Consider the following 22,616-nt stretch of genomic DNA (forward strand, 5'->3'; position numbering starts at 1 on the left):
TGACGTATAGTGACCTGGTGCAGTGACATATGATGAAAAGGGTGCATGCACCCTTTCATGCAGGCTGCAGTGGCAGGCCTGCAGAACTCTTTGCATGGGCTCCCCATGGGTGGCATACTACATGCTGCAGCCCATGGGGATTCCTTTGTATCCCCAATGCCCTGGGTACCATATACAAGGGACTCACATTGGGGCACCAGTATGCCAAATGGGGGGGAAATGGTACAAGTTACCAAGTTGAAAGGGAGAGAGGATAATCACTGGGGTCCTGGATAGCAGGACCCCAGGGAACACAGTCAAACACACTGGCAAACAGCAAAAAGTGGAGGTAACCATGCTAAAAAGAGGCTACTTTCTTAGTCATTTTTGCTACAGCTGCTTGCCAAGACTACCAAATCCCTGGCCTACATGGTGATGGTGTCTTTTATTTTTAGAAAGCAGCTTCCCTACTCTGGTATGGGGGATGTCTTCCCAGTGGAGAAACCTGAAGGGCGGATTAGGGCTTATCATGCTTTGCTCTACCCTAGCTTACATAGGAAAGATATATATATATATATATATATATATATATATATATATATATATATATATATATATATATATATATATATATATATATATTGCCCCTAGTGACAGTCTGGTGGGAGTGTTTTTGTCTCACTCTCCTCGTCACAATTATGCTTCTATTGTGTTTATTCATCCTAGTTATTGCAATACATGCCATTTTATCTAGGATGCAGTTACTTCAATAAACCCTTTATGAACTATATTTGGCCTCTGTTTGTCTTTGCCTGTGTGAGACTAATGTAAGCATGAGAAAGGGATGCAATCTGATCGACCATGATTCCCATAAGGAGTCCTTCTTATCATGTGCTCAGTTGCCACAATCATATCTTTTCTTGGGCAGAGATGAAACCCTGCTAGTTAGCCGGAAAACCCGGATTAGGCCAACAGTGCCACGTGGTATGGGATTGTACTCAGTACCCTACAATTCAGGTGATTCTGCTGCCCAAATCAAGCAGCCTCATTATGATAATGAGAACCTATGCAACACTTCAAGGCCTCTGAAGATAAACGCAGATCTTGTGATCATCTACATACAAATCTGGAGGATAATGTTGGCACTGTCTTCTCCATGCAAATCTTGTGGGCAGCTCGGAAGGCCTGCATCAGGGGAGACCTGATGAGGGGAACTGCAAATTTTAAGAGACGTGAGTTGGAAATACACCAGCTGGCGGCTCTAACATAACGGCTAAGCACAGCATACAATTTGATGCTGGTCAGGCTTAATGCGCTCCTCCAAGCCAAATTTCATTTGAATTCCCAGGATACTAAACAGGCAGATTCCGCTCTTTTTGAGTGAAATAGCAGCACTATGAAAGGGTGAAGAGATGTGAAGACTTTTGACAGCACAACTGAAACTGACGCAATCACATACCACCATTCTGGCTATCAGGCGTGCGCGCAATACTTTGCTCACTGAGCCACATACCATCATCCATGAATTCATCATTTTCTGTGAATGATTATACTCCCCGACTGCACATGACACCTCACATGCAGAGCATACCTTTATGCGTGGGCTTGCTTTACCGCCGCTATTACAAGAACAAGCGACATTACTGGGAAGTGTGGTGGACTATAATTGACATTGAAATAGCTCAGGCAATGGAGATCATGCAGACATTGAAGACTCTGGACACCATAATCTCCCAATTGGAATTTAGCAAACTAACCAAGCCCCTGACGGTGCCTCTTCAGCAGGGTGTGGCTTTCATTGGTTCCCAAACCTGGCTGTGTTCATCTCCAATGCGCTAATTATCATCCAATTGCGCTTATAAATGAAGATTCTCTCTAAGATACTGAACACTAGGTTTATGACTTGCGTTTTACTGCTGATACACCCTTCTGAGGTCGGGTATGTGCTGGGCCACTCCTCCGTGAATCATTTGAGAAAGCGTTCCCATCTTCTTTAGCAGGCACAGCATGATGAGGATGAAAAAGTACTTATCTCCCGCGATGCAGAGAAGACGTCCTATCACGTGGAGTGACCTTACCTGTCCAGAGTGATGGAGGCCTTGGGTTTGGGTAAGGCTGTTATTGATAAGATTCACTAGTTTTATATGTCACCCATGGCCTCGATTTCTTGCAGGAGATTCTCTTCACACTTGTTTTTATATATTAGATGTGGGATGAGACATGAATGCCCCCTCCCCCTTTGCTATTCTTGATGGCTTTAGAAGCACTAGCTGCCACTCTCCTCACCATGTTGGTTATCCATGGGATACTTATAATGGCCAGGGTGCATAAGGCATTGTATTATGCAGATGACCTTGGGAATCAAACCCAACATTGATGCATGTGAGATAGAAGTTTTCTAGTTTCTTGGGGGTACAGAATTATTTGCGCTAAATGCAAGGCTATTCCTATGACAGTCAGCCACGGCTGTGTCTTTGGGGACTGCACTCTTCTCTTGGCTACCAACCCACCTTAAAAACCTTGGAGTGTACTTAAACAGCGAGATGAGCGCAGTAATGTGAGACATTATCCTGATTCTGGACAAGGTGAAAACGGAGTTGACCACCTAGTCAAAACTCCAACTCTTTCTGGGGTAAAGTTCAGGTTAATAAAATGAATGTGATGCTGAGATGGAATTATATCTTTGGCATGCTCCCTGTAAAAATGTCCCAGGCTTTATTGTGAGAGATTGACCAACCTGTCCGGGACTTTGTGTGGGGAAATCGCAGGCCCTGTCTGAAAGCCTCCTTACTACATGCCAAGACCACCATAGGTATACTACGCCTCCCACGTGGAGAATCTTACTGTTTGGCTTCATAGCTGGCATGTTATGCACAGATAGTCAAATCTGCACATGGAACACCCATGTCTGTCTTCATGGAGCGCCATGATCTTTAGACATAGTGACCTTTCTCCCGGCTCTCTACCCAGGACACACAGAGGCTGGTCCATATTGTAACCTGATCATACATGCCACACAGTACGCCTGGCGAGGGGAACATACATTATTCCAGACTCTGGAAACAGTGCTTGCACGATTGTTAAGAATTAAGAGTATTAAGATGGAAAGGGGGGGGTGACAAAATAGGCTGGTACATGTGGAGGTCCAGAGGGATACCACACACAGACTACTTGATCTGCAATGAAGATATGAAATAATTTGACTTACTCATGCGCAATTGTAATCTCCCAGTTTAAACTCTAGAGGTACAGCCAGCTCACTCATAGCCTCTTGGCAACACTAGACACTCCACCTAATGTAGTAGTATGTGATCCACTTCTTCACCATATTTTCACCAGGAAAGGCTGTAAAGGGACAAGGGCAGGGTTCTGTGCCTCCATAATGGTTACTCACTTTTCCATCCCAAATTGACATATCCTCGTTAGTGGTGAGAAAAGAGATTAGATATCATACTCTCCGAGGAAGACTGAGTGACTAGATATACTTGAGAACCATGATAAAATGCTCTGAGAAGCTAGACTGAGATTTAGCTATTTTAAGATCCTTCATTATTGGCATTTGGTGCCGGAGAAACTTCATAGGGCCCGCATGCAGGCAGATTCTAGGAGTAGGTGGTGCAAGACGCTCAATTGCGATACAGTGCATGTAGTCTGGGACTTCTGTCAATGGCCTTGGCAGTGGCAAAGATGGAGATCCTACGTTATTGGAAGACTACCACGCCACCAATGCATGACATGAATTTTTATGAAAATATTATAGCAAAACTGATCAACCAGTTGCATAAATGCGAGGAGGTCTGGGGCTCCTTCATATGACGGTGATTGAGCTTGAGCAGTGGGACGCAGGGATCTGTGGGTATACTCTTAGGCTGTCTCCAACAGGCGTACATACCACATGGTCCAGGTTCACAAGACTACTGCCGTGACACCCTCGGGAAGCTGTCATAGGCCAGACCTAATGCACACGTGGCCACTGGCTTACACACCCTCACGCTATAATGTGGATTGTGTGGTGTTGGATTTTCTCCTCTTTTCTGATCCTCCAGCCGCTCACCACCCATGCAGAAAAAGTACAAGCTTTCTTGTCTTGGTTACCCCTTTTTCTGCCTGTTGTCAGTGTGTTTGACTATGTTCACTGGGATCCTGCTAACCAGGACCCCAAGATTATGCACTCGCCCTGTAAATTTGGTTGCTTGAATACACACCCACATTTGGCATACTGGTACCCCCTTGTAAGTCCCTAGTATATGGTACCCAGGTGTCCAGGGCATTGGGATACCAGGGGATCTCCATGGGCTGCAGCATGTATTCAACCCATGCAGGTCGAGAAGTGTGTCACAATGGTTGGAGCGACAGACCCTGATGCAGAGATCTGGCCTGGGATCAGGGTTCAATTCCGACCTCGGCGAGTCTTGGGCTCAATTCCCTTGGACCAGATAATTCTTGTCTCGGTGTCTTATCTAATTAATGGGTCCCACTCTGTAACTCTGGACAAGAGCTTGCTTAATCTCCACAATGGCCCTGACAGCGCTTGGATGCCTGGTGCCTCACAGGGAAAAGCCAGGAGTGGTTCCACAGCGGTATGCGTACAGCACCTTGAGACCCTAACGGGTGAATAGTGCGCTATACAAGTGCAAAGTTTTTACATTTACGTTTACCCATAGAAAGCCCATGTGAAATGTGACTGCAGGCGTGCCATTGCATCCTGCATGAAAAGGTACATGCACCTTTTCACTACAGATCACTGCACCAGGTCACTGTAAGTCACCCCTATAGTAGGCCCTACTAGCCCAGAGGGCAACGTGCAAGCACCTCTGCGTGTGGGCACCCCTGCACTAGCAGAGGTACCCCCACAAACTCCAGTTCCATTTCCCTGGACTTCGTGAGTGCAGGGATTCCTTTTTATGCGTGTACTGGACATAGGTCACTACTTATGTCCAGCTATATAATGGCAACTCCGAACCTTGGCATGTTTGGTACCAAACATGTCAGAATCATACCCCAATACTCTTGCCAGTATTGGAAGTATGATTCCATGCATTCTGGGGGCTCCTTAGAGGACCCCCAGCATTGATCTGACCAGCCTTCTGGGGTTTTCCGGGCAGCCCAGGCTGCTGCCACCCCTCAGACAGGTTTCTGCCCTCCTGCTGCTTATTCAGATCAGGAAGGCAGAACAAAGGATTTCATTTGGGAGAGTGGGTAACACCCCCTCCCTTTTGGAAATGGGTGTTACATGGCTTGGTAGGGGTAGCTTCCCCAATCCACTGGTATGCTTTGAAGGGCACATTTGGTGCCTTCCGTGCATAAACCAGTCTACACAAGTTCCGAAACCCCCAGTCCCTGCTCTGACGCAATACTGGACAGTGGAAAGGGGAGTGACCACTCCCCTATCCACCACCACCCCAGGACATTCCTTAATTCTGCCATCTTGAATCCAAGGTGGGCAGAGGCCTCTGGGAGCATCTGAATGGCCAAGTCAGGCAGGTGATGTCAGAGCCCCCTCCTGATAGTTGGTCACCTGCCTAGGGGACCACCCCCCTTTCAGGGCTATTTAGAGTCTTCCTCCAGGGTGGGTCCTCAGATTCGGCTTGCAAGATTCCAGCAGGACTCCTCTGCAACCTCTACTTCGACTTCTGGCCACTGGACCTGCGACTGAACCCTCAAGGGACCAACAATCTGCATCCACGACAAAGACTCTGCTTGCAAAATTGTTTCCACGGCTCCTTCCAGCTTCTGCAACATTTCCCTGGCTGTGCGTCCCATGAGGGTGGAAAGTCTTCAGTCTGCACGAGAAGGAAGAAGGAAACTCCCTTGAAATGAAGAAGTCGCTCCCCTGCATCCGCAGGCACTAACTGCAACGACAACCAACTGTGTAGATCTTGCATCACGGATGGTGGTCTGTAAAGGTCCTCCTGGTCCTCTCAAACAGCTGTCCAACTTTGGTGGAGTAAGCCCTTGTCTTCCAATTCAGACAGTACCCCCGTGCACCGCATCTCTTGCAGCTACTAAGGCTTGTTGGCATCTCCTCCAAGGGATCTTCAGGCTCCATGAAGCCCATCCCCCAGCACTGTTCCTGGCGACGCACAGCCCTCCGCGTTCTTCTCCGGCGGCGTAGGACCATTCTCCAGTTGTGCTGCGTGGGTTCCTCTGTGAGCCAGGACCCCAGTGCTCATAGTTTGTGGCCTAAATGTGGAGGCTTCTGAGTGGCCAGTGCCAACAGGTGACTCCAGAGACCCCTTCTGGTAGGTGCATACCTGGGTAGGTAGCTAATCCTCTTCTCAGGCTATTTAGGGTCTCTCCTGTGGGCTTCTCTGCAGATTACGACTTGCAAGAATCCACCAGGACTCCTCTGCACTTCTCTTTTTGGCTTCTGCCAAGGATCGACCGCCGACTGCTCCAGGATGCCTGCAAAACTGCAACAAAGTAGCAAGAAGACTACCAGTGAGATTATAGCGCCTAATACTGCCAGCTTTCTTGACTGTTTCCTGGTGGTGCATGCTCTGGGGGCTGCCTGCCTTCACCCTGCACTAATAGCCACAAAGAAATCTCCTTTGGGTTGACGGAATCTTCCCTCTGCTTCAGCAGGCATCAAACTACGGCCTCACTGGTACTCTGGGTCCCCTCTCATCCTGACCAGCGTGGCCCCTGGAACACAGATGGTGTACCCAAGTGACCCCGACTGTCCAGTGGTCCAACTGTCCAAATTTGGAGGCGGTAAGTCCTTGCCTCCCCTCCCCAGACAGTAATCCTGTGCACCGCATGGCCTTCAGCTGCGAGGGCTTCTGTGCACATTTCCAAGAAATCCTGCATGCGCAGCCGAGCCTAGGTCCCCAGCACTTTGTCCTGCGATGCTCAGCTCCCTGAGTTGACCTCTGATGTTGCGAAACAAGCATCTTCCAACCGGAGGTGGTCATTTTGCACCTTCGTCCGGGGTTTAGTGGGTTCCTGCCCCCCTGGACACTTTAGCGACTCTTGGACTTGGTCCCCTTCCTTTACAGGTCTTCAGGTCCAGGAATCTGTCTTCAGTGCTTTGCAGTCTGTTGTGGTCCTTGCAAAATCCTTTATCACAACTTTAGTGTGTTTCTGGGGAAATAGTAGCACTTTACTCTTGCTTTCCTGGGTCCCGGGGTGGGGTCTCCTTTACACCCTTGGTGTTTACTTACACTCCCAACTACCCTCTACACTTGCCTAGGGGTGCATTAGTGGTTTGCATTCCACTTACTTAGTATATGGTTTGTTTTGCCCCTCGGCCTATTGCATTCTATTGTTTTACAGTGTTTGCACCACTTTCTGACCGTTTTACTTACCTGATTTGGTTATTTGTGTATATTTTGTGTTACTTACCTCCCAAGGGAGTATATCCACTGAGATATTTTTGGCACATTGTCACTAAAATAAAGTACCTATATTTTCAGTAACTATGAGTATTGTACCTATATGATATAGTGGTATTGCATGATCTTTGCATGCCTCCTAGTTCAGCCTAAGCTGCTCTGCCATAGCTACCCCTATCAGCCTAAGCAGCTAGAACACTACTACATTTCACTAATAAGGGATAACTGGACCTGGTATAAGGTGTAAGTACGTGAAGGTACCCACTACAAACCAGGCCAGCCTCCTACAACATAGCTTGTGAATCTATGAAAGGTGCCAATGCTGGAGAATTGTAGTTACAAGAAAGTAATATTTCCTTATCTTTACTGTATCATATCTTTGGCTACGGTGTTTATCCTAAGAAATAATTACTATTATATAGAAATCTGCAAACAGTAGTCTTTGTGTGACATATGTCTCACCACATTTTCACTAATAATTTGAAAGCATATATTCATCCTTAAGACAGTTCTATTTTTTTTTATGCAGCCAAGAAGATCATTTTTCACAAGCACATGGATAGTGTATCCCCTTCAAAGGCAAATTTTAACAAGTGAGTAAAAGTGTAAATTATTTTGAACCTAAATGAACGGCTCTGATCTTCCTTCTAAAAGTGTTCTTAAAAAACTGAATAAATCATTTGAGTAATAGTATCCTCTTCCTATGTTAGTATTTCATTTTATGTTAATCTGATTTATAAAGCACATAACTGCTGCGAACTGTTACCCAGCATAGGCGCAACACCTTGTGGGATACTGACAGATTAGATTAGGCATTTGTTTAGTTTAGAGTACCTCTCAAAGCAGGTGCAAAGTCTCATTTGAGGAGGAAAAAAGTTCTGAAGTTTGGGTCCTAAATATGCAAAAGAGTGCCCTCCTTGTCTCAACAAGTTGACTCCAGAAATCAATTATATGTTCTGACTGCCAGAACACAGAGTGGTTGGGGGAAAAAGGGAAAAACAAGCTTTCTTAAAGACTTGGGTTGACTGAGTCATGGGTTTATGCATGTAGTAACGCTTTAAACTTGATACGCATGTCTATAGAAAGCCAGTGAAGATTACGAAGCTTTGTGGAAACAGAGATGTGACAGACAGCGTGCTGCAGCCTTCTGAACAATGTGAAGTCTTTTCAGAGAGGATATAGTGACCCACAGGTACAGTACAATATAATAGTCCAGGCCATTGAAGATTATGGCCTGAACAATTGTCCTTTGGGTACAAAGAGGAAAAGGCCATAAGATTTTTCAGAGGCATTTAAGAAGATCAAAACAACTTTCAGACACTTTATTTATTTGATAGTTCATAATGTCCTTTCTTTCCTGCCAAAACCAAGATTTGTAATCACTTTGTAGGGAATGAGGGCGAGGCCCTGGATGTCCATCATAGGCTCCAAAAGTGAGGCTGATTTCCCGCCACAAGAACCTCAGTCTTGTTTTCCCTCAAGTTTTAAACAATTTTCCCCCACCACTGTGCCACCACAGCAAGGCATTTCTAAGATTAGACGACTTGCTAGTTCCTCAGATAAGGTAATCTGCGTGTCATCAGCATTAGAGAACCGATTGAGACCTAAAGCTTTCCCTATATCGGACGAGGGTGGACATAAACATTAAAGCATAGGGTTTAAACAGGGATCCTTTTACAGGTTTTTTGTCCAGCTTTTTAATTATCCTAAAGATGTATTCTTCCCCAATTTACGTTCTTGTGAATCTTTGTTTTGCTTCACTAATGACCGAGCTGAAATACTAATGCACTGACAAATCTCTGGAACGCGCTTCTTAGTCCAAAGAAAACATTTATTATTTCACTATACAAGGTTCCTAAAAGGGGAGCAGCATGCTGAAAGCACACGTTCAAAATTGGTCACAGCAATGAAATGAAAGAATGTACAAATTAATCTCCACTGCAATATACACAGCAAATAAATGTATCTATATTATAATGCAAAGCAAATAATAAATAAAAAAATATGCATCACCATGAGAAAAGGGCATCACTGCCTCATCTCCCTCCTATTCAGCATCAGAACGCCAGATCCCAGAATCGATTGAGGAGAGAGATCAATTATCCTCACAGGACGGATGGCACACTCCAGCGTCCTGGATGTGCCTGAGAATTGCTAACACTCTGTCCCCGGTTCATCTGGTCCCGGCCTCTTATACTTTGAATAAACAAGAAAGGAAAAGTCTAGAACTTCCCTTTCCCTGCAGAAGTTTATTTATTCAGAAAATACTGATTGCTTTAGGCCTGCTTTGAAAATAACAAGTCCGGACGTGGCCACAATCCCAAAGTGCCAATCCAAAACAAGTCCATTCCTTGCCATCTGAGTACATTCTTATCAGCCTACGCCCTTGGTAAGAGAAAACACAAAGAATAAAAAAAAATGTGTACATTGTACAATGTGGAAAGCTACTTGCATCTTTGAACGTAGCAGTGTCTAATGCTAAGATAAAGTCAATAGGCAAAATGAAGCTTGTGTTATAATGTAATGGTGTAGTGCTAGGCTAAGTGCAACGTGGAGTCAGTGGTCAAAACTCACATATTACAATCTTCATCATTGAAGAGCTGCAGTTAACACTGTTTGTAAAATAAGAGAGCTGTGGCAAATTGTTGGGGTCCTCACAGTAGGACTGGAAGATGCCCACTTTAAACTGTTGAGCATTAAGTAGTAGATAATTTGATCCATCAAATTAAGGTCTGAATAAAGTCTGTTTTATCTGATAGAGACTTCTAGTTGTAGATTCCTTACCTTAGAATTTCCCCCAGGCGTCGGACTGGATCCGGAGATTTTTCTTCGAGCAATAGCCTTGCGTGTCGGTAGGTGGCGTCTTGTCGACTCTGCGGGTGTCGTAGTCATGATGTCGGGAGTAGTATATAAACGCCGCCTTCGCGCAGTGACGTCAGTTCTTTTCTTTCCGCGCCACGTGCTGATCAGGGGAAGAGCTACCATAGTCTCTTTTTGACCAGCTTCAACCGTTTTGTTGAGTTTTTGTTAGAAATTTGGTGCGTCGAGGATGTCTCTGAAGACCGGTTTCAAGCCGTGCGGGGACTGTCATAGTACGATGTCTGTGATGGATCCTCATTGGGTTTGTCTGTGGTGTCTCGAGCGTGACCATGACCCTAAGTCGTGCTCAGAGTGCCGGGCCATGCACCCAAAGGCTTTGAGAGAGCGATCCCTAAAGCTCATGGCGGCCTGGCACTCGACTCCGTGCAAGTCCCGGTCTTGATCGAGAGGAAGGTCTTGACCGGTCACGGAGCCATCACCACTAGTCTTCTTCCAAATCCTTGGGTCAAGGTAAGAAGACGACGACGACAAAGAGATCCCATCGCTCTCTGACTTCGCCCTGTCACTCGACTGACAGGACGTGGGAGGAGCGTCCACCCACAAGGCCTCTGTCCTCGGAGCCTGCTATAACCTGCTGTTGCTATAACCTCTGCTCGCAGGGTGAGTGAGCTTCAGATCCTTTCCTCAAAACCTCCATACTTGTCTGTGCACCCTGACAAAATAGTGTTGCGCACTAAGGCTTCCTTCCTAAGGTGGTTACACCTTTTAATGTAGGCCAGTCCATCACTCTGCCTACTTTCTATGCACCCCCACATCCTTACCAGGAGGAGGAGAGACCCCACCGTCTGGACCCAAAAAGAGTGTTGGCGTTCTACCTCAATCGTACTAAAGATTTCCGGGTGGACGATGAACTCTGTTGGGTATGTGGGTGCGAAAAAAGGGAAGAGGGTGCAAAAGGGTACAATCTCTTGATGGGTGCTTCTTTGCATCAAAATGTGCTACGCTTTGGCCAAGAAGCAACCTCCTGAGGGCTTGCGTGCACATTCCACCAGATCAACTGCTGCTTCCACTGCGTTAGAACGCGGAGTTCCTGTCCTGGATATCTCCCAGGTAGTTACGTGGGCGTCCCTGCTACTATTGTCTGGACAGTCAGGTCCGTCGGGACGGCTACTTTGGTCGTTCAGTCCTGCAGGACTTCCTAGTATGATCTTGGTTCGCAGCCCACCACCGAGGATGGCATTGCTTGGGTATCTATTCTAAGGTAAGGAATCTGCAACTAGAAGTCTCTATCAGATGTACTAGTTAGTTACCTTCAGTAACAAAATATCTGGTAGAGACATATTCTAGTTGCAGATTCCTTACCGCCCACCCATCCTCCCCGCTTGCGAAATGATTTCTAGGGACAGGGATTCCCCTTTCAGGTCCTTAGCTGTGACGCACCAATCTCAGTGTTCTTAGCAGTTCTGCACTTTGGCGTGGAAAGTCGTTAAAAGAAACTGACGTCTATGCGTGAAGGACGCGTCTATATACTACTCCCGATGTCATTGCGGCGACTACGACGCCCATGGAGTCAACCGACACCATCTACCGACGCACAAGGGTATTGCTTGAAGAAAAATCTCGATCCAGTCTGACGCCTGGGGGAAATTCTAAGGTAAGGAATCTCCAACTAGAATATGTCTCTACCAAATATTTCATTACCAAAGGTAAGTACCTTGTACTTTCGGCAGAGTTTCACTCATAAAGATGGTGACTCTTCTTAAATTCCCATATCTTTTAATGAACATACCACTTCTGTTAAATTAGCCCTGCAAACATTGTTTTACAAGGCTTGTTTGAGCAGATAGATTGCCAAGGATAAGCTAGGAAGTTATGTAGGAAACAGGGTTGGGGGGGGCATGGCTTTTGAGGTGCTGGACCTCAAATTATATTACTTAGTTGCACAGTGTCAATACAGCAGTCATTGGTACAATTTGGATAAGAGGCTTCCCTACATTACACTGGAGAGACTGCAGCCAGTTGGTACTCCCTTACAGTCTGAAGTATTGTTCCTATACTCACTAGCTATACCTCTGGTTCTAAACACACTTTTCCCACCCACTAAAGTAATCAAAATAAAACCGAGCCAATCTAATGCTGATCTGTTTGAAATGGTATACATCTATATTGAAGGCACATTCTAATTTAGAGCATACAAGGGAAATGAAAGTCCACTGCATTAGATGTGTTCACATATTGTGGATTGCAAAATACGTTGAATAGAAGATCCTTAGGTTCCCTGAGGAGCCACTGGAATTTGTTCCAATAACAAAACTGATTAGCTCTCCAAAGTTCACTACGTGGTGTCCAGCATACAGACTCCAGCTTCTACTGTCCAAACAGCTGGACTTACTCATGGCAGAAAGTCATGGGAGTCAGAAATCTATAAAGAGCTGACAGATGCAAAATCGACATATTGCTGCATACAGACCGGGATGGTCTCCATGAACTGTAAACATCAGCTAATTTAAGTTTCTGCACTGAGCATTTTCATACCCTAAAAACATGATTGAATGGATTCCTCTACACTGCTTCCCTGTCTGCGTTGTAGGGTAGGGTTTACGAGGCTTCGTCATTTAACCTAGTCCTGCTTGCCTGTTTCTGATTACTAGCAGACAATCATCTCAAGTATGATTGGAAGCAAAGTTGAGCTACAGATTTTGTATGCTATGTCAACTTGATTCCTTGTGGAACTAGACAGTTCACAGCAGTGCAGTGCTTAATTTAAGACTGTTATTTCTGGTGCTCGGCATCAGTACTTCATTCTGAACACCGACTCTGATAGTCTACCACATGGTGCACTGTCTGTCAAATTTTTAGATGAACAGACACTGTGTGAATGTGATAGTATATTCTGGCCAAGATTTTTATAAGCCAACTATTTTGCCAATCAGTGAGAGAATTAAACACTACCCAAGATCAAATATGATTGTAGTATTCCCACATTATCTGCAGTGTGTAAAATAATTAGATCAGCCCAAAACATGCTGCTAAACCATGCACATTTAAATTAACCACACAAATCTGGAAACAAAACGAAGAAACAACAATATATTTGTGGCATCTCCAAACAACCAAACTGAAGCTGAATAATCTTAGACTAGTCTTTTTAGTCTGTGTAGAAGGGTTACATTGTGTTGGTCACTGGAGAAAGAAAGAAAAATGACTCATTCTCTCTTACTTGCCTTTTTTATGTGGTTTGTTGTCATACAAGTGCTTATCAATGTATATATGTTTAGATTGATGAGGGCTGTTTACCTTTCAGTGGGGTGTTATCAGTTTTAGGTTTAAAGCTGAACAGAATAGCCTGTCTGTAAGTCAATAAAGTTAAAACAAAAATCAGCTCATATCAGCTTTAAAAGTGGCCACTGAATGGAACGAAATTTGAGCTTATATATATATATATATATATATATATATATATATATATATATATATATATACACTTTTCTTTAGAAAAGCCCTTGTTTGGTAGAAATACATTTTGGTACTTCTCCGAATTATATTTTGAGCCAGTTTCTATTTAGTTTACATTAATGAGGAGAAAATGCTAATAAAAAGCAGTCACTACTAAGAAGGAAGTCTTTCATAACTGTATTTTGTGAGAGGGTGTTAAGTGAAACCTGGTCATTTTAGAGAAAAGCTGACACTTGGAGGCTAAAAACTGCCACTGCTCCTCTAAGGAAGAGCGTATCACCAGTATCCAATTGTGTTATGTTATTAGCAGTTACCTCCTTTTTGGCATCTGTGAACAGGATCCTGAAGAAGTGATCTTGTCCTTTTTAGGTTATTTTCATAAAAATGTCTTCCAAACTTTGGAACTCATTCTTACTAATCGCACGTTCTCTTTTAATGCTTTTTCAATATTGTGTCCAATATTTCTGACAATATATTCAATATGTAGTATATTTCTTCAGGAAATGTAAGGTATGATAGGCAGGAAAAAAGCAACATAATATATGCATCATGCATGTTCTTAACTCCTGTTATCTGGAAAAGGGTACAGTGTGGGACCTTTTTTGATAAAAGCCCTGAAGGAGACATGGAGATGATCCATGCCCCGTACAGTAAGAAAGCAAACATGCCTAGGTGTCCTATATAGATATATTCAAGAAGGGAGCATTTATGGTGACTACCTGCTTGATGTCTTATGTCAAAGTTACTGGCCGTTGAGACATCGATTGATAATGAAGAAATCCAGACATTAGTCATCAAAAACCTGCAGCACATGAAATCACCTCTCCGATTTGTGGATCAGAAAGTTTAAGGCAAGTTATAGACCTGCCACATCAGACCATTGTCCTACAAAGGAATTGATATTTCCATTAGTGAGGATCTCTTAATTTGTCATCTCACTCACCCTAAATCTGCATTTAATCCATGGTCAAGATCGGAAATCCAATTGTGGCTACCCAGCCTCTTTTGGCTAAATCTGCTCTCTTGCTTTCATTCTCACTACTGTTGACAATTTAGGAGATCCTCACTTATGTGCTGCATGTTTTTGATGACTAATGTCTGGATTTCTTCATTATCAATTGATGTCTCGACGGCCTGTAATTGTATTTCCTAAAGAAATAATTTTCTGCAGAAATGTCTTTGGGCTCATGCAAAAAACTGAAAATGCTCAGACTTTACTGGTAGGTGTTATCAACTAGAAATAAGGGGATTTCTCTTTCCTTTGACTGTGTATGCATTTCAACCAGTACCCATTGTACCATCAGAGTTCTTCAGAAGGACAAGCTCCAAAACCAGGAAACTATTAGCTGCATAATGGCCCCGGCAGCAGTGTTTCACCAACCTTGACCTCTTATAAACACCATACAAAGCACTGCTGTGCAGACTGAATATTGCTCACAGCATTTCAACTAGTACCCTTGTACCGCCAGACTTCTTCAGAAGGACAAGCTCCAAAACCAGTATACTATTCGCTCCATAGTGGCCCCCACAGCAGTGTTTCACCAACCTTGACCTCTTATAAACACCATTGAAAACACTGTTGTGCAGACTGAATCTTGCTCACAGTATTAGAGTACAGAACCTGCATCCAAATTATCCATTGTTTACCCGGGCTCTGGAGCTCATACAGTACGCCCATCTAATTATCTCAGGACTAAATGGGCATTCTGAAGAATGCAGTTCTGCATGTGATGTATTTAGACGTTCGGTCCTACCAATAATCAAGAAGAGATACTCCTCCTTGGTCAGTACATGACTGCAATTATGGTACACCTTACAGATATTACTTCTTACAGAAAATGTTCTTTACTTTTCTAGAGTCAATGTATTCGTAGCCTTCTCAGACAAAGCTAAAGAGGAATATACCCAGTCAGGTGACCTTAATATCGCTGCGAATTGCATACATTCCTGTCAAAGGTTATGATGTATCTATTAAGTCTATCCACAATGCTTCTTTATAATACAGTTCTTGGAAGGCTGCTGTCCTCATAGCTGTATTCTTAGCTCGTAATTGAGATTCACCATGACTCTGACATTGTGTTCCATGGGAAAGATGTCTTCTTGTGGAAACATCCAAGCTTCCTTTCCAAAGTAGTTTTCTTCTCCATACGGATAGTATCTTTAATTAACCTATGTTACAGAAAAGGGTAAGAAAACATTGACTGATAGTCCCAAGTCTTGCTTTAATGTTCGTAAAATTAAACCTCAGTTTTGTTAAGAAAGATTTATGTTGTTCAGATCTGCAAGGCAGCAGTCGCGGGAGCTCTGGCCACACTTTCAGAAGACAGTACAATCTTGAGTCTGGTGCAAGGAAGAGACCCCCCAAGTATGTCTTGCCTCTTTGAAGAACCTTTTTGGGGCAGTGTATAGTGTTCTTTCTTTCCATCACCCTTTCAAGGAAAGGTCTTAATTGCCTGTTTAGCCCGAGGTCTCAACCTTTTCTGAAGTAAGAGTTACTTATGTTCAATGAATATCCTCCCAAGACACTTATATTAGAGATATAATAGTAACCACATAAGACAAGATTACATCTGTGGACACCATATACAAGATTGACATCTGTGCTTACCTTGGGCATGGTTCCCAGCAGCAATGTAAAAAAAATGATTTGTCAATTTGAAATGCCTCTACATGTGTAACACCTAACAGCCATTGCTGCACTGCCGCTAGCACCTAGTTTGCATTAGTAATAACTCCCCCAGCACTATTTGATTTCTGGTGGCATCGCCAGGCTGAAGTAGTTATCTTTCCATCTCAGCCGGAGTTATATCAGTTAGTCAGCCATACATTTAGCAGATGCATACATCACTTTGATTGGGAAGCTGTTGCTGAATTGTATATAAAGCACCTTTCATGTAACATGGTGGGGAAAATTCCTACTGTAAGTGCACTTGAAGTTATACCCATAAATATTTTTCTCGCCTTAACACAATAAAACCAGGTTTAATTTTGTATGAAGTATTGTACAGAACCGGACAGACTGAAAATAAACTTTATTTTCAAATATTTCAGTGGTCAGAGATAAAAAACTGCAAATTTGGCCTTGAAAGGCCTTTGAAAAATGTCCTTAATTGAACATATATAGACTCCTAAATAGGAAATGTGTTAAGTCCAGGGTTCACCTCCCTGGACTTATTTTTGGAGTTTCACCATCCAGATTGGTTTCCTTGTGTGCAGTGCTAGACAAATGGAAACCTGATCCGGATGGCTACATGGAATTCCAATCCTACTGCTTCTGGAATAAGTACCTCTAAACCCTGTGACGTCCTCAAAGATATCGACCTGAACTGATGGATCACTGCATGGCACAGAGCAGTACAGGAATGGGGCGTGGCTGAAGAAGATTCCCTTCGATATCAGGAGGTAAAGCACCTGTGCATTAATCCAATTGCCCTCTCCCTCACCCGTCCCCCCTCCCAACAATGGGCCGCTTTGTTGTCTCACTTCCTCTGAGAGATGAATGAAGGTGCCCTTCCCCGGTTACTACATTCCCCCCCCCCACATATTCACTCCCCAGCACACTCTCCTGAACTCCCAATCTCCACTGTTACCCAAGTCCCTGTTAGTTCCTCTCCAGCCGCAACATCCCCTCTCGACACCACCTCCCCACTCCAGTCCTGGCACCAGTGAATGACACTGTGGTTACGAAATCCTGCACCTGTCACGCTCCGCCCACCTGTTCCTCAATCTCCCATTTCTGTATCCAGTCTTCCCCGACCCTCTTGACCAAATTGGTGAAACCCTCAATATTAATTGTTCTACTGTTGCACCCCAATGTTAATGCGCCCTTCTGATGCTTCCACATATACCAGTAGTCCTATTATAATTTGTAGTGAAATCTTGCATTTTCTCTTTGCCACCATGTTTCTTTTTTTTTTTGCACTACACTCTTTGTGCACCCATAGATCTGAACTTATTGTTTTTCTTGCTGTGGGAATTTAGGCAGCCCCACATCTGAAGTTTTTGCCGGTCACCTTATTGAATTCTGTTAGCAATGGAGTCTCGGGTTGGATAGGGTATGCACCTAAGCCAGACAGAACTTACTACTGTAGTTAGGGGAAGTAGGTTACACACCAGAGATAACCTGTGCTCACCCCCTAGTAACTTGGTGCAGAGCAGTCAGGCTGATCTCCAGAGGTAATGTGTAAAGCGTTTTCACAACACACACCAGTGACACTATAAACGCACCACAAAAGAGGTTATATAAAAATATATATGTTAAATTATATAAAATGTGGACCAAAACAGCAGAAATCATAAATACTGTGCATAGCATGTTTTTGTGCAGTTTGTACTAGTTTTCCTGAACAAGGTAAGTCCAAACCGACATACATCACATTTGTGCAGGCAGTGCTAGTTAGATTAGAGAAACACATGAATCACATAATATCCTCATAGGCACATAGGGCGTAGTGCACCTAATACATGTACTATGGTATTTCAGTTAAAAACACACTAATTATGACCCCATAGGTGCACCTGTGCTCTTACTAGACTTCAGATGGTAGTCAAGCACCAAGCCATAGGTTTGTGAAATCTCATGTAGAATACAGGAAAACAATATCACAACGCTTAAGCTGTTTGCTTGCAAGTTAGTGCTGTGAATGTCTAAAACCCATTGCCACAGTGTTGAAACTGAATTAGCTTCTCTGGGATTCACTATGGTGCGCCCAGAGTAGGCACAAACAATTTCACGTGAGTAGGAAATTGAAAACGTATCAGGTTATGAGCAAAGAGTTATATAAATCACCAGATACTCATAGCTCGCAGCTAGCATGATCCTCTACCCCACTTTACACTGTCATGTCCCATGAAATGTGTGCAGGCATAAACGTGCTTCCAATACATGTGTCACTGTAATTCTCCTGATAGTAACGAACCCTGGAGTGGAAGCCTCCATCAAGGACTTTCCCCATAAAGTCACAGACAAGAGCCAACACCCCCAAAGGTATGTGCCAGCAAAGGGGAGGTGGGGATTCCCACTGGAGGGATTGGCAGGGAGGCATTGCTAGGTCTCTGAGTTGTCAAACAGCAGTGGCCCGCAAGCGCGTGTAGCAGCTGCTCAACTTCCGTGATTCTTAAAGGATAGCCCGACTGAATGCGGGCAACAGAGAGACCGGTGTGCTCTACCAGAGTAGCATGAGGTGGTGCTGAATATGAGGTTATATAGAAGTGATAGGTAAAAGAGCACTCACCATGCCCTAGTCTGCAAAAAATTGGAAGATGAAGCACCCTCCATGCGCAGGTTGCAGCCAACACTCTCCATGCGCTGGGCTCCAGTAAGAACACAGGGGAGAGGGGGTGGGCAGCAAACAGGCAGGCCAGCACAACAAAACAAGTGGTTCCACTGGCAGTCTTCTCCTGGCAACCCACAGTGTTTCAGTAGAACAGAGTCAGAGATCAGATGGTAACAGGGTCACAAACAGAAAAGCACAAGTAGCAAGCAGCAGAACTACAGCAGAAAAGCAGTCCAATTGAGTCCTTTGTGCAGCGGTGCAGTCCTTCTGACAGAGGTTCAGTCCCAGTACCAAAAGTGCTCTAAAATCATGTGGTCAGAGCCCCTGTACTTATTCTCCAAAATGCCTTTGTTTGACGGGTGACTTCAAAGTGTAACACATTCTCTTTCAACCTAGTCCTGGCTCCAGATAACATCAGTAGGGAGCAGATCATCCCTGTGTGTGAGGGCAGGGCACTGCCTATAGAAATGTAAGGTGTGAACGACCTCTCCCATCCCAGGAAGACTAGCTGTATGCAAATGGATGCAGATGCTTCCCCTGTCACACCCAGCCCCTCCTCTGTTGTGGCTGTTTGGAAGGTATGCTCAAAGTGTAGCTGTCACCCTACCCTAGATGTGGATTGGAGTCAGGCTGCAAAACACTAGAGATAAAAGCACAGAGAAATCCCCCACTTTATAAAAATGCCATTTCTGAAATACTAATGTAAAATCCAACTACATCTGTAAGCAGGATTTCTCACTACCATTCCAAACATACCAAACATGTCAACGCTACTCCTTTCAGATCCGAAATTACCATTTAAATATATATAAGGAAAATACCCAGTGCCAACCTGTGAACTGAGCAGCCCTCACAGTACATTTCCTACCTTTTACATACATGGCACTCCTCTGCCCATAGGGCTAGTTAGGCCATCCTAAGGAGGGTGACTTAAGTGTAGTAAAAGAGGCGTTTAGGCTTTGGCAGGTAGTTTGAAATGACAAATCAATGTGGCAGTAATTTGTGCACGTAGGCCCTTCAGTGGCAGGCCTGATGCATATTTGAGAGGCTCCTTCTATTGTGGTGCAATCAGCACTGCAGGCCCTTTAGTAGTATTTAATTTACAGAACCTGGGTATATGGTATACCACTTTACAAGGGACTTACAGGTAAATTAAATATGCCAAACAGGTGTAAGCCAAGCATAAAATTTTAGGGTAGAGAGCACATGGACTAGCAGTGGTAAAGTACCCGGAGTCCTAAAGGCAACAAAAAGAGTCGGAAAAATAGGAGGAGGAAGGCAAAAAGTTTGGGCATAACCCTGCAGAAAGGCTTATTTCCAGCCAGTTCCATTCAGACACTCTTGCTGATGAGAAAATTAGTTTCTTCCCTGTAACTAAACTTGTCCAGCGCTGGCGTCTTTAATATATTCACATGATGAAATATTAACTGTTTTCAAGCAAGGTATTCCTATGGTAACCAGAAAACAGCAGTGTGATTTCAAACATAACCTGGTAGGCTTTAAACATGGTCACTTTACTAGCTTGTTCAGTTCATTGAAAAGACTCAAACTACATCCAGTGAGATGAGAGTACAGTAAACCTTATGCGCGCCCGAAATGCTACCATACCTCTAAAGGGGAATAGGGTGGGCTGCATGTCAGTCTATGCCAACCCTTGAGAACTAAACTTACAGGCAAAAGAAACATTTTCTTCTCCTACATCAGCTCTTTCAAAGATTTACGTAACTGAATAAAAATATTAACAGTTGAATATAAACAAACTGGATGATGTGTATACAAAGACAGGTTACCTTACTGCAAAGACGTCCAAGGACTGCTGATTCCACATTTGCATCTTTATGGGCCATTATTGCTAGGCATCAGTGTTGAGTAGAGGAGGTTGTTTTTTTTTTCTCCAGATGGCCTCCCTGCGTACGGCTGCAACAAGACATCCAAAGCTGACTAAGTTAAGACTCTTCGGGTTGAGTGCACCGTCACAGGCCCTTACAATGGTCAACCTGTTCTGAGCGATGGCCACTGCTGACAGGTATTTCTTGTTTTGATATGTGCTGCTCCTTTTGAGTGCGTCCCGAAACAAGCCATTGGTTTTCAGAATATTCTAATGAGATGAAAAGGCTACTCATGACATTTAAAGACTATCTGGCCAGGTTTACGATTAAACACAGAAAAAAAGATGGGAGAAATGCTTGCAATTTGTCAAAACACTGGCAATCTCTCAGGGTAACATTCCAATCTCTTGTTCTTTTTCCCACCATTTCACCTCCAATTACAAATAGCCATTTGGAAATCAGTCTTATTCCTTTTCCAATAGAAGCAGTCCAGCCCAAACGCCAAGCCTAGTCCTCTCCGAACTGCAACACACAACCCAAGACCAGTTGTGTGGGCAAAAGAAGCCAATTGAAAAAAAATTCTGTAGTCTCTTCTACTGTGCTCTCTTTAGGTGGCCCAAAACGGTGCAGTTGATCGGCCACAAATAGTCTCTGCATTAAAAGAAATCAACCTCTACTTGCCAGGTCCTTCAAAGGAAAGGGTGGGAGTAAGAAAAATAAAGCTAGTCTTGAGTAGTTAGTGATGATTTCAAACCACTCTATCCCGTAGAGAAATATAACTCATGTCTAAATTGAGATTTTAATGAATATTATATACATGGGAGGTGGGCCACATTAGATATCCCTCTTGACTTCTACAGGGTAAATTGTTTCAATGAATTTTCTCTCTGAATGAACACTAGAATTACAGGTAAGTAACTTTGACTACAGGAGATCTCATTTAGAGTCAATGATAGTTCTGTGTACTAAACTAAGCTTTTCCAACGAGTAGCTTGTGAGATACTATTTTGAGAATCTTAAATCAACTAGTACTTAAAATCAAAAATGTTGTCCTTCTGCGTGCTACAGGTTAGAGTTTAGAAACCACTATTACCACTACAATAATAGTGTATAATCTGCAAAACGACAGGGAGTTATTTAAATTTATTGTCTTGAAGTTATGCCGGAAGGACAATAACTGAATGTCATAGAAATTTGCAGGTGAACTAAAAGTGAGTCACTCAATCTCAAGTAATACAAAAAGGGTACTTCTTGGCATTATCAATGGCTTTTCCCTATGCCTTAGTGACTGTGGGTAACATGTCTCAGATGATACTGTAAACATTTTTTAACTGTTTTATTGTTTTTGTACATAAGATATAAACATAACCAGCAAATATTTGCTTTAAAATAAGAACGTTGTTGGCAGGGATCTGAGCCATAACGGAGACTGTCTAAAGATGAGGCTTGCATTTCAAGTCCTCGTACAATGAGCAATGTCTCACCCAAAGTATACCCACTGCAGTCTTTAGATTTTTGTTGTGTTTCTTAATGCATCCACACACATCATAAATAGGTTTCTCTAGTAGAGCCCTGAAATTATTTTCCTGTTGTACTGATTTATTTGATTAAGTCCATTCTGCATTACAGTGCTGCTCAGTGCTCCTTTTTGCAAGAGACTTCCCATTCCCAATAGGAAACAGTTACTTTTGGTTCCATTCAATTCACTCTTCAGGCCCAAAAGATATAATATTGGATTGAGATAACCGATAATTTCAAGTCGTGCTTTGGAGTAGACCTATTGTCTTTCCAATGTTGACAAATTATTGGGCAGTTCCAGATCATATGAAACCAATCATTGTCAATTTCACAATGTATACATGTAGGGGAATAGAGTCCTGCCTAGTTTGCGTAGTATTCTTGGAGGATAGTAGTACCTGTGC

General features: G+C 43.6%; 1 protein-coding gene across 1 annotated transcript in view; it reads left to right on the forward strand.

Annotated features, from left to right (window-relative positions):
• The window catches only part of LOC138283616 (RNA-binding protein 44-like), a 603,066-nt gene that overhangs the window by 513,011 nt on the left and 67,439 nt on the right, over positions 1 to 22,616 (forward strand). The window contains exon 6 of the mRNA XM_069221553.1: positions 7,843 to 7,906. Within this exon, the coding sequence (XP_069077654.1) occupies positions 7,843 to 7,906 (64 nt within the window). The remainder of the gene's footprint in view (positions 1 to 7,842; positions 7,907 to 22,616) is intronic.

Source organism: Pleurodeles waltl, chromosome 3_1 (assembly GCF_031143425.1).
Source record: "Pleurodeles waltl isolate 20211129_DDA chromosome 3_1, aPleWal1.hap1.20221129, whole genome shotgun sequence".
NCBI lineage: Eukaryota > Metazoa > Chordata > Amphibia > Caudata > Salamandridae > Pleurodeles > Pleurodeles waltl.